This window comes from Recurvomyces mirabilis, assembly GCF_035927965.1.
Source record: "Recurvomyces mirabilis strain CCFEE 5264 chromosome Unknown scaffold_17, whole genome shotgun sequence".
Lineage (NCBI taxonomy): Eukaryota > Fungi > Ascomycota > Dothideomycetes > Mycosphaerellales > Teratosphaeriaceae > Recurvomyces > Recurvomyces mirabilis.
In genome coordinates this window covers 1-12,700 of record NW_027041951.1, presented here as the reverse complement: position 1 = coordinate 12,700, position 12,700 = coordinate 1, and the positions used below count along the sequence as shown (strand labels likewise).

The following is a 12,700-nucleotide window of genomic DNA, read 5'->3' as shown; positions in this document are numbered from 1 at the left end:
TGGTCGCTCGCAATGTCGGAATAGGCATGCGGAATTCTTTCCAAAGTCGGGCGGTGAGCAACTCCATAGGCCGTAGTCGAGATCTATCTCAGTCGGAAATCCAGTACACGTTCTTTCTCGCTGTCATTTCGCTTCTTCTGTACAGCCTCACCCTCATGATCGTGCTCGAAACACATATATCTCTTCCTCGCTCTTAGCGGCGTCGTCCCACCCAAGCCTAACATGCCAACACTTGCTTGCCCAATATCATTGACATCCCCAACCCAGCCCGGTGCCTCGTCCAGGATTGCCAGGCCCCCACGGTCTGCAACAACGTTCATGGGCAACGTGTCGGCGATAGCAGCACCATATTGCATCATTACCAGCGAGTCGAGGCGGTTCGTCCACCGTGGATCACGGTTACTGTAGAACGCCACGCCGAGCAAAGCTGCAAGGTAGATACCAAGCAATATCGAAATCAGTATGATGGCAGCTTCGGATATATGTAATGCCTGTCGAGGGATCCCAGCATCATAGCTGACCGTGAGTGTCGTCTGTTTTGCGGAAGTCAACCATTGCTCATTTGCCAAGAACGCCGCGGCTTCGAAAGCGTTTGCTAGTAGCTTGTCGTACGGCGGTTGATTTGGAGAGGTGTAGCCTGTCGTCGCGCGGGGTCCTATAAAGGTCTGAACATATTCCAGGAGGGCATCCTGCAGTTGTCCAAAATTCCAGTATCCGCTTGGAATGCAGGAGATGGAGTTTCGTGTACTTGTAGCCTCGTAAACCATACTAGGAGTAGAAAGCAGGCTCACGAAAGGCGCGCGGTCGATGCAGACGGCTGCGAACTCTTCCTGGGCCACGTTAATGTAATTTGCAGGATGCGTCACTCTGTCTGCGGCGAAGGATCCGGGTCCGAAAAGCGCCAGAGCGATGGTGAGAAGGGGACCTTTGTTTTGGATGTTGTTGACATTGTAAGCTGCTGTCGGTATTACAGTCGTGCCATTGGATTCAACAGTATTGCGGCGTTCGTGTCCAGGACGAATGGATTTCGTGGTGCTGTTATGATTACTGCTTGGGTCAGTGAGTATTCAACATCACATGACGGTAATACGCTCACTAGATACCGTCTCCCTGGTCAATGCAGTCTCGACCGCAATGAGCACTGGGGTCGTCTGACAAGATCGGCCCGGGCAAATTGGCATTCATATGATTAGGTAGCTCGAAATATCCAGAGGTAGTCCGAAGCGTGACCCGGAATAGACCACTCCAGTCGTCGGGCGTATCGTTGTCACTATTGGGCCCGTTGTATGCCGATAGGTTGAGGTATAGATGTTCTGAGAAGTCCTGACGAGCCCTGCTTACTGGACGTGACTGCTCGTCAGTACCTGGCATGCATGCAATGAGGTGCCAAGATGGGCCGACCCGAGATCCATTGTACCATCCTGTAAGTACCGTGGTGGAGTAGTTGGCGAAGAAAGTAGATTGGTAGCTGCAGTTCATGGGAAAGTCGGCTTCCGTGATCCTCTCTCGCGTCACGGATGAGTTCAAGCGAGGCAAGAATTGACGGACCAGGCCAGTGTTGTAGCCAGCTGGAAGTTGTGCCATAAACGGATCATTCAGAGCATATGTGTTGCTGAGTGAAATCTGTCCAAAGGCGCAGGCGCTACTGGTTGCAGGTGTCTGGGTAGTGCAGTTGGTGACACCTGATGCACTCCAGAGGCGGTTTTGTGGATCAGTGCTGGATGTTGATATCATGGCAGCACGCAGCGTTGCTGCAGCGATATCGTCGTTATTGTCTCCTCTCAAGCGATCGGTGAAGTCAGTCAATTTCTGTATCTGACGAAGATCGCCAGGGGTCTGGACGGTCAAGGTATTGGTGAAAATGGACTGTAACGGGGTGACGATGGCGCCTGTGTCGAATGTCAGTGGATTCGCATGAGTCTTACCACGGGTGACATACCAAGAAGATGGAGAACAATGGCAAGATACAGCAGTTTCGAGCCGTACTGCTTCCACCGCCCTCGGATTAGCTGCTCGTACACCTCGATCGCTGTCCAGCCATTGTCTGCCAGCACCGTAGTCTGTCGCAAAGTCAAGTTGCGGCTTTTGCAGCTCCGCTGCACGAACGCAACAGCGGCACTCGCACAGACAGTGGAGGTCAATGGGATCGTGATGATGGCGACAATAGCCTGTAGAACACGGGCAGCTCGAAGCCATTGTTCATTTGTAGCATATGTCTTGGTCGAAGGGTAGTAAGCGCCAGAGACGTCGCCATCGCGAAGCCATAGTCCTGGTGACTATATTAGCCAGTATGAGGCGTTACGATACGAGAAGCCTACCATAGTGTCCTGTATTGATAGGCCTGTACACCAGAACGCAAGTGATACACCACGCAAAGACGGCCACCGCGGCATATGCCAAGCTCAGGTAGACAACGAGGGGGAAGTGCTGCAGTCTTCGTGATGGGAACTCGGTGGCTTCTTCAAATTTCCCAGCACAGGGTGAGGAGACTCCAGAACTTCGGATGGCGGTATTAGCAGCCTTGTTGGCTGAAAACGCAACCACTGGATCTTCCTGGTGGGCGAGCAGGCTGTCATCTTGTCCGTCATTCAATGCGATGGCGCCTTCGGTTTCGGGAATGCTTTGGCCGGGATCGTGGCTCGGTAGCGATGAGTATGCCATGCGCGCATACAAGAGTAACGTGCATTTCGTTGACGAAAAGCATACACGCTCATCGTCTTATGGGTGGTAGCCAGATGGAGGATCATACAAGGCGTTTACGGCACAGCATAGCACCGCCCTGAGCACAGCCCACCGGTAGAATATAAGTCCCAGGCGCCAACAGAGGCGGGGTTCTTGGCACGAAGATTGAGCAGAAAGACAGGATCACTTTGGTCGGCCCCTCTCACATCATTGCCTTCGTCACACGAAATGTCTCTTAATAAGTCAGATTCTATGCGATGATGACTATGTGCTTGGAGGTGCGGCCGGCTACTTGGTCCTTCAGTGTCTACGCACAACTGCTTTCTCACGGCCGTGACAATACCACCTGAGTTGCTCGCAGAGATGAAGGGTATCTCAATCCATGTTGAGGACGACATCCACGCCGATGAGCCGCCCCTCGACATATCTTACAGGAGAGCACATATGCTATATCCCAATATCCGTTCGCGCAAGGCTTAGAACGCACGAGGAAGTTCCAGAAAATCGTGCTAGCCTGCTGCTGCGAGCGCCACCTGATCACATATTCTATCCTCCGCCAGCTCATCGATAGCGGCTGCAGGACATGCACTCGACGCATAGGTCGGCGACTGGTCCTACGGCTCCTGCACGAGAGTGTTGACCACAGCGTGGACGTGGTACGAATGGCGTGCTGATCTCTGTCTAGTGTTATTAAGATCTCCAGAATTGGCCAGAAGTAAATCACTGCCTTCGCTGCTAGCAATCCTTCGGGTTACCAAAAGCAGTTACACTAGAGCCATACCACGAACAAATCTCCGGGATCATCGTCAGCCGATGACACGGTCTTGCAGCTGAGAAACGTTCGAAACCAGCGACTCGTACAGGAAAGCAGGCTGGCCGATTGATTGACGTGCGTGCCGCATTACTTGGTATATAGTGCGACGCCGTCATGCACACTGCTTGGGGTTTGACCTACTATGGGCGGTCTGTGATAACATCGTAGCGAGCTGCTTCACTTCCAAGAGTGCTTTCAAAGCAACAAGCTCGGGATCTGTAACGTCCACATGAGAGCGGATAAAGCCTGTGCCATGCCGTACACATTGATTTCCTTCGTTTATTGAGACCAAGCTGCTTACGCTCAGCCCACGTTTCGATCGCCTCGAAAAGGGTGCCGGACTGGTTATCCCGCGGTGTGCCGGCCGTATTGGCGTAGTCCAGATGAATGTGGTTCTCACAGAACTGCGGTATAGCTAAACGTCCCTGGGCATCGTAGCTATTGCTACCAGCTGGTGTTCCGGAGCTGTTCTCTGTAACGGATGCGATCTTGCCATCAATGGTCTCGATGTCCCAGAGGCCGCTGCCATCACGTAAAGATGCAATTGTAACGAGCATGTAGGCATCGCTAGTTCCGGCAACGATGTCTGCTTCGGGACGATTGGCTTGACGAGTCACCTCCGCTTGTTGAAAATCAACTGGTGGCTATTGGGAGGGTTGGAGCATGCAGCAGTAGAGAGACCGAGTGTCTTGCATCTCAAGCGAAAGCCAGGGTGGTGGCGCTTGCGCCGTAGATGACCGGGGAAAAACTGCCGCTCCGTGCTCCATCCTTATAACCTTGTGTGACCGAACGTCGTAATCGTACACTCTCCGCCTTGCTCATAAGGCTGAACGACTTCGTTTGCAAAAGCTGTACAGCCGTTTAGCTCGCTCTTACCACCCTCGTTCAGATCTCTCTCCCTCGTTCGTGGCGGTCGTCTACAAGGACCATGTTGCAATGGGACGGCATCCGAGCGAGCAATACATGTATGTGTATGCTTGTGTGAGAGCATTTTGTCGCGTATGGATAATGGCCAATGTTCATTTCACCCGAAGCCACTCATCAAGTCGGCGTACTCGTATATCTCTTTGCCCTCCCGTCGTCGCTGACAAGTCTCTCCGTACAGTGACCAGTTGCTGATTCCGCCATGCCTAATGATGGCGAGCCGAACGAGGGCTTTCCTGAATGGTCGGTATATATAGACAGTGTACGGTTCACCCACAAGCAAAGTGTACATATACCTGCCCAAAGAAACAGACGCACCTAATATCCCATCGTCGAAGCATCAAGCTCTGATTTACCAAGCCACTTTGTCTAACCATGAAGGCCATCTGCGCAATACTGCTGTTTACTTCATACACTTCCGCGCAGGCACTGCCCACATTCCCCACGCCATATGTGCAATCCACAGCATGGAACTCATCCTTCAAGTTCTCGCCGGAACAGATCGAGCTTGGTCAACTCTGGCCTGAGCTAGCGGAGAATCTGGAAACCATCCTGAATTTTGATCGTTCGCAACTGGCCCATGGCGGGCCAAGTCAGGATAGCTTCTACAAGCTTGACCATCTTGCCACCATTCCTAATCGTCCAGGCGAAGTCCTTAAAGTCGAATATGTCACGAATCCTGAAGTCTGGAATATTCCCGCGAAGACGGCCCTGTCATGGTTTGTCTACACAACAACAAATGTCAACGGAACCCTTATACCGGCTTCTGCTTACGTTCTCTGGCCTTTCACTGCGAAGAAGTTGAACATCAACTCAACCGGCAAAGCTCCTGTTGTTTTGTGGTCGCATGGTACTTCTGGCTTCTTCGCTGACGGCTCACCCTCCGCGCACCGATCCCTCTTCTACGGAAACATCATGCCATTTACGCTTGCTCAAGCCGGGTATGTTGTCGTTGCTGCAGACTATGCTGGTCTTGGTGTTAAGTCGTCGTGGGATGGCAGCTATGTCCCGCATCAATATCAAAATCGAGTGGCTCAGGCCTTCGACAGCTTGTACGCTCTGCGGGCGGCTCGAACAGTGTTTGGGGCAAACATTACCGAGGAGTACGTCAATGTTGGACACAGTCAGGGCGGTGCAGCTGCATGGGGCGTATCGGAGACGCTTGCGCAGAAGTCCGACAACGAGTTCAAAGACTTAGAGCCAGGTTACCTTGGCTCTGTTCTCTTCGCTCCCGGCATCGATACGTTCGCTCAAGGTCCTCAGGTCTTCGGCCCATGGATCGGGAAAGACTTGCAGCTGATGTATCCGGATTTCAAGTTATCAGATTGGCTTTCGCCACTTGGAATCGCTCGTACTGAGCTGCTCACTCAGATACAGGGTGGTCAGTATGTCTCCGAGCTCCTATTCTTGGCCAATGCAACGGAGATATTGAACCCAGCATGGAACCAAACCTGGTACGCATCCGCCTTCAACCGCCTCGTCAATCCTGGCAATCGCAAGTATAAAGCTCCAATGGTCTTGTTCTCAGGGACCACGGACTCAGACGGTGTGCTGTACAAGCTCGGAAATGCAACATTCGAGTCAACTTGCCGCGATTTCTACAGTGGGCCTTTCGAGCTCGTGGCCATTCCAGGGGCTGATCACTTCCCGGGGATGGACGCCTCGAGGCAGCAGTGGTTGCTATGGATTGAAGATCGATTCAACGGGAAGGCGCTTAGCTCGCAGCAGTGCACGAGATCAACGCTGAACAGCTTTTTGCCAGGTGGCTCTTACCAGAAGGATAGCACATCCTTTCCGCAATGGGCTGGCATGCCGAATGAGTTCTTCGAGCTGGTCGCTGGAGGATTCTAGATTCTTGTTCCTGCGCTCGCCAATGCTATGGACAGTACTCAACTGATAAAGCCTTTCCTTTCCATCAACTTGCTACCCGCCTCGTCTCTGCGTACCACTCTCAAGGAATTTCCTTTCGAAAGAGCCTTACACTAAAGCGTTGAGATAACGTACCCCTTAAATAATCATGCCCTGAGTTGGAGACGACGCATTGTGATCCTTGGTGGTGAAAACGTTGTAGACTTCACACAGACTGTCGCAGTGAGTCGTGCCATAACACAGCATAGGAGTGCGCTCGCATGCCTTATGCCTGCAACATCTGCCAGACACCACCACTCTCAACGCAACTAGTCCGATAGTGAAGCCGTTGGAGGTCCTCCAGCAATGTATCAAGTGCCCTGATGTAGCAGCGATAGCACTCATGTACAAGACTACGCGGTTGATAACGCTAAACATACTATGCAGCACTCTATCGATGGCCGAGGTGTGCGCATTTAACACTCGTGGGATCTACAAATGCTTTGCAGAAAGTGGAACCTCGACGTACAGCAGAGCGGCACCGAAACGTCATCTGCTTGCGGGTTAATAAGCTTTCTGTATAGCTTAACGGTTGTGCTTGTCTCAATACTCTATTCTCCTTCAGGACGATCGACATCCCAACTTGGACACAATCGATGAGAGCATGACAGATAGGTGCGGTGATGCAGGTCCGGACGACAGGAGATTAGTCGGGCATGTATAAGTCATGAGCAGTGCAGAGTATCAGAACCTGCAGTTTTCGTAGCCAGCACAACGCATTCTTTTACACACCAAACATCACAACACCATGCTGTACACTCTCCCGACCTCTATCCTACTCTTCTTGACTGGCGCATATGCGCTTCCTCAATGGGGCCACGGATACGGTGGCAGCGGCGGCGGCTCACAACCACCATGCAGCGCTGCAGTCGTAGCCCTGGCCACAGGTATCCATCTCAACATCCAGGGCCAGTACGCTGAATACAACGGCACTGTCCACGTCATCAACATCGAGACCGCTTCACCAGTCAACCAGACTGCCTTCTACATTGCCAAAGGTGAACTCCTCTCCGACATCCAAGCCGGCATGAACATCCGTCAATTCAACCAGGAGATTGCGCCGGCTGGAAATGCTGCTCTGCCGGGGTTGGCCAAGTATCAGGCTGCACAGCAGACGGAACAGGGGCTTGCTATGGGTCTCACGGGCGTGTTGGGTCAAGATCAGAGTGCTTTGAGCTCACTGAAGAGCGACATCATGGCTGGCATCAAGCTGAATGAGAACAATTTGCAGTCGGTGAGTCCAGTCTGCCAGATTACGCACCATGTCACTGTGAAGCACATTTTCTAACTGCTTCTAGGCTGTCCAAGGGTGTGAGTTAGGCCTGGTCTTCCCCGATCCTGATCAGTCGGGTTGATTGTCTACCCTCCGCCGTCATGCTACAAGCGATGTCCGTATTGACGGGAGAGGTGGAGATAGCAATATTGTTGAATCTTGTACAGGGTTAGACTCAGCTAATGTGACTGCCTGCATGTCTGATAGAGGCCCAAAAGTCGGTCAAACCAATCGGACCAAGTAGAAATATTACAATAAGCTCAATACCAGATGGCAGCGACAGTGTCAGCTGGAAGATGATCCAGACAATCAGCTTGAGAAGTAAGAAGCGATATTTCCATGTCGAGCTCAAAGCCATTGCTAAGCCTTAGGGCTGTAAGCCTACTCCGGAAGCATATACCCCGCGCACTACTTAAGTATATTTTTTGTTACCAGGCCGGCAGCAAGAGCATCGAGCTTATGCTCCACGGTCTGCGTAAAGGTCTCAAATTTGTTTATTAGCTCGCCTTGCAAATTGGCAGTCTCCTCTGTCGCCTTCGCCGAATCTTTCGTCTCTTTCGCGCTGATTTGGCCAGTGCTCACATACAGATCTGGATGATTGGCCTGCTGGTCTGCACGAGCGGTGTCAAAGAGCTTTTGCAGTCTTTCGTCCTCGGCTCGTGGGTCAAGATTGCTGCCGCCACTGCCTGGACTGCCTGCCACGCCAAAGAAAGATCGCTCTGCCGTCTCAATCTCAATGATCAGGGCTTGATACTGGTCTTGCGCTTTACGGTAACGTTGTGGAACACCTTGACCCTTTTGCCATGCCAAGGAACTGAACCCATTGTCAGATTTGAGCCATCCGAGAACGCCTGGACGAGTTCATGATTTACGTACCCGGCTAGCACGGTGTTCAGTGCGCCCAAAACAGTCAAAATCACGCGGCTGGAATCCTGGTATGCTGATAGTGCGGTAAACGTGGCGGCAAGGAGGATCTGGAGCATGTATAGCATGTTGCTGATGTAGCTCGTTAGATTGTACGCAATTCTGCTCCGTCGTTCCTCAGCGATAGCGCGAAGATAGAGCCCGACATTGGCAGGTTCTGCACCAGTTTGCTGAGGGCGCATGCCAGACCTAGCGTTACTCTCGGGTTCTCCATGACGAAGGCCTGCTGGCGATTGTATGCCCGCAAGGATCTGAAACAGCTGAAGGCGACTGTAGGCGTTCGAGAGATTAGTATTGCGTTGCGAGTTGGGATGCGATTCTGTCGATGGTGCTGTAGGAACTACGGTGATGTTGTCCTTTAGCTCCTAACTAATATAAGGCCTAGGAGGCAACTAAATATTAGTAGGATCCTCCCTAAATCTAGTAAGACGCGAAGCTATATAGTCTAGATTTTAGTAGGATCCTATTTAATAGGATCTATACTTCTAGAACTACCTATAGGCGCTATTCTATACGCTAAAATAGGATATATCTTACTTATAGTACTTAATTATCTATCTAGTATTATTTCTAGTACGTCTAGATAGTATTTCGTAGTACTAGGGTTAGAGTATAGGTATACGCTAGTAGTCGTCGGACGCGCGAGGGCGTACGGATATACGCCCGTACGTATAGAAGCGCGGGATAAAGTATAGCCGCCCCTACGAAGTTCGGCTACTTCTAAAGACTACTATAGTAGTAGTCTTTAACTCTACTTACCTTAACCCTTTAACTCTACTTACCTTAGCCCTCTCTACCCTCTATAAGCTATATATAGTATATATAGCGTTAGGGTATTGTTACGGACATAGAATTCGATTATTAGTAACGAGTTAGGAACTAAGGCATGAGGCTAGCAGACTAATTCTGGGGCTGGATATAGGATTACTTTATTACTAGGTAATCGAGTAATCCGGATTATAATTACTATAGGTAACTATAATCGGGTCGCAATTACCTTTAGTAATTACGACTATATACGAATCTCCTATATATATAGAATAGGCGTTTCCTATATAGGTAGTTCGTGTTTAACCTAAGTTACTAACCCGCCGAAAGGTTAAACCTTAGAGTAGTTACTTACTCGACCTATCGCTTAGAACTTACTCGTCTAACGAGCTCTAACCCCCTTATACCGTAGGTGTATAACATTTTGAACACCCTTATAGCAGGTAAGTACCCTAAGCAAACAAATAGCTCCTAATAACGAAAGAGACGTTAGTATAGCTTCGACTACTCGAGCTAGTGCCTCTACTAATAAAGATAGGATAAGGTATTCCGCTAAGCCGGACTTCTTCTATAGGGATCGCAATAAGCTCGATAACTAGTTAAACTAGATTATGCTATACTTCTCCCTTAAAGGTATTATAAGTAAATAACGACGCTACCGCATCGTAGTATCCTACCTTCGAGGCGAAGCTTAAAGCTAGATACGTCCTAAATTAACTATAGTCCTACTCGAGAATAGAGACCTAGACGGGATCTTTGCCGACTTCTCGGAGTTCGCTAAATAGGTTAAGGGAATCTATAGACTTAGTAATAACTAGCAAGTCGCTATCCGGAATATCTAATACGTTACGTAGAAGGCCTCTATATCCTAGTATACCGCTAAGTTTAAAGAGGTTTCTACTCGTACTAGATAGGACGGCAATGCATTAAGATCTATATACTATCGAGGACTTAAAGACAACGTTAAGGACGAGCTTATAAGATACGGAGGACGCTAAGACACCTTAGAATACTTATAGGAGGCTATAATTAAGGTAGACGATATGCTCTACGAACGATATATAGAAAAACGTAATACTAATTAGGACCGCGGACGAACTAGCTATACTCCCTACGGCTGGACCGGAGGATAGTAACGTCGCGACCCTAACGCTATAGAACTCGACGCTACTTAACGTAAGTTTAGAGGAGGCAAGAACAATAGAGCAGGAGCTAAGGGTAAGAACTACGCCTAGGGTAAGAAGCAAGGACTAAAGTGCTATTCGTGCGGAAAGGAAGGACACTACGTACGCGACTACCGTAGCCGTAAGGTGCAACTATAGCAGAACTATAGGGCGGATCTTAGGGAGGTTAACGCTATAGAGATTAACGTTATAGAACGACGTAATCTATTTGCCGAATATATTTAGGAAGCTATTAACGTTATTTAGTTAGGAATGCACGTTAATAAGGAATTAGCTAATAGCAATACTATACGACAAACGCAATCCGAAATTACTAATACGATAAGCTTAATAAGGAAACGACACCCTAATCGTAAGGACGAGATTACTAAATAGGAGAACAAGTTCCTCGAACTACTCGGAATAGTCTCTACGGACGACATTTACGTTATCCGTAACACGATAATAAAGATCGGAGAAAGTGTCGGAAAGGACCTAGATAGCGAATATAAACAACTATACTAGGCAGGATGTTATAACGACTCCTATACGACTTACTACTCGAGTAAGGCAGACTTAGGATAGTTCCCGAGTAAGCCTCGTCGAGAGTTTAATTCGACGGAATTATAGGGATCTAATAGTGCTGCGTATTAGCCCCCTATGTTCGAACTAGTACTAGTTCGACAACGGCAACTATAGTAGGATAGAGACGACGGTATTTACGCCCGAGGAAGATCTCTACCTCTACTTAGGTAGGAGGATACAACCCTATAAGAAACACAACAACCTTAGGAGGAGGAATCCGACGACGAAGAAGAATTAAGACAACTAGTCGTAATATACGATTAGGGAAGCTTCGCGCTAACCCCTATTATACTAGACTCTAAGGACGGTTACGAGGACACGCCCGAGTTATTAGAATACGAATATACCGACGACGACAATAATAGCGATAACGAAACACTTAACTTTAGTATTAACGCACTAGAACTAATTAGACGAATAATTCTTATAATAGTTAGATAACACGAGGAAGTCTTCCCGAAGGTATAAGGGAAACGACGACTACATCGAAACAACTTCGACTTACTACTTAATAGCCTACGGAGGGAGTTTTAGGACTATCGACAAGTTAACCTCGACGGAGGACATTACTACGTACGAGACATACCCCCGATAGGAAGCAAGTTCGATAGGTCTAGAGGATATTACGCCCTAGACGGGATCTACATTAGCAAGAACATACGAGACTACGTTAAGGTGCTTATATAGCGATTCGACGAGATCTACATAATATAGGAAAACTAGTAGAACGACCTTATTACAGAATAAGAGATAATCTAGCAGTATAAGACTACGTTATATAAGTAGTTATACGCTACAACCTATAAAGTCCTACTACTACTAGTATAGAAGGGACAGGTTTTCGGTAAATTATTACTATTAACTAAAGGACTAGTATCGATAAGTATTAAACGAGGAAGAATTATACTATAGCCTAAGGACGGACCCCTTAGTTAGGAAGTCTGCCTTAAAGACCCCGAGCTTCTAGCGGCTTAAGAAACAAAAAACTAGGAGAGCCCGTTAGTAGGAACAGACTATAGGAACTTAACAACACGAATGTTTAATAGACTTTAGTAGTAGTCCTACGCACTAAATACATTATATAAGGACACGAAACAATAGCAATAATCGACTCCGGAGCCAACGGAACGTTTATATTAGCCTAATTCGTATAACGACACGGGATCGCAACCCGGAGGAAGAAGAATAGCGGGTATAAACTAATAGCCGTCGATAGCTTATCCCTACCCGACGTAGACAGTAAAACGATGCTACTATCCCTAACGATACAATAGTACTACGAGACGATAGTCCTAGATATCGTACCTATAGCTAGATACGATATCGTATTAGGCACGCCTTAGTTAGAACGTTATAACCTACATATAGAGTAGAAAACGAGAGTACTAACATTTAAGCGATACGTATACGTTATCGATATTAAGCCTACACGCCGGTAGAGTTTAGCGGTAGATAAGGAACGACAGCATATATATATAGCTAATTAACAACCGAAATAGGAGCTACGTAGTAGCCTAAGCTCGACAGATGCCGGAATAGATCTACCGGATTAACAAGTTAGAGCGAAGGAGGACAAGGACGCACCTCTAGGAATCCCTAAAGAGTTTATACGATAGAAACGCCTCTTTTAGGAAGAGATAGGGCTCGCGGCCTTGCCTA

At 48.6% G+C, this 12,700-nt stretch overlaps 5 protein-coding genes across 5 annotated transcripts; 2 read left to right on the top strand and 3 right to left on the bottom strand.

Annotated features, from left to right (window-relative positions):
* Nucleotides 1-83: 83 nt before the first annotated feature.
* LTS14_006529 (uncharacterized protein) lies at nt 84-2,661 on the bottom strand (the record flags this gene model as incomplete). The annotated part of the gene is made up of 4 exons (XM_064839225.1): nt 84-1,047; nt 1,097-1,889; nt 1,940-2,269; nt 2,319-2,661. The coding sequence occupies 4 exons, from the start codon at nt 2,659-2,661 to the stop codon at nt 84-86; spliced, it is 2,430 nt and encodes an 809-aa protein (XP_064692967.1).
* A 947-nt stretch (nt 2,662-3,608) lies between these two features.
* On the bottom strand, nt 3,609-4,053 carry LTS14_006528 (uncharacterized protein; the record flags this gene model as incomplete). The annotated part of the gene is made up of 2 exons (XM_064839224.1): nt 3,609-3,712; nt 3,798-4,053. 2 exons carry the CDS (start codon nt 4,051-4,053, stop codon nt 3,609-3,611), a joined length of 360 nt encoding a protein of 119 aa, XP_064692966.1.
* A 569-nt stretch (nt 4,054-4,622) lies between these two features.
* Nucleotides 4,623-6,271, top strand: LTS14_006527 (uncharacterized protein; the record flags this gene model as incomplete). Its single annotated transcript, XM_064839223.1, has 2 exons — nt 4,623-4,667; nt 4,847-6,271. The coding sequence occupies 2 exons, from the start codon at nt 4,623-4,625 to the stop codon at nt 6,269-6,271; spliced, it is 1,470 nt and encodes a 489-aa protein (XP_064692965.1).
* An 805-nt stretch (nt 6,272-7,076) lies between these two features.
* Nucleotides 7,077-7,683, top strand: LTS14_006526 (uncharacterized protein; the record flags this gene model as incomplete). The annotated part of the gene is made up of 2 exons (XM_064839222.1): nt 7,077-7,562; nt 7,627-7,683. The coding sequence occupies 2 exons, from the start codon at nt 7,077-7,079 to the stop codon at nt 7,681-7,683; spliced, it is 543 nt and encodes a 180-aa protein (XP_064692964.1).
* Nucleotides 7,684-8,009: 326 nt separating this feature from the next.
* LTS14_006525 (uncharacterized protein) lies at nt 8,010-8,593 on the bottom strand (the record flags this gene model as incomplete). The annotated part of the gene is made up of 2 exons (XM_064839221.1): nt 8,010-8,415; nt 8,478-8,593. 2 exons carry the CDS (start codon nt 8,591-8,593, stop codon nt 8,010-8,012), a joined length of 522 nt encoding a protein of 173 aa, XP_064692963.1.
* Between the last annotated feature and the right edge of the window lie 4,107 nt (nt 8,594-12,700).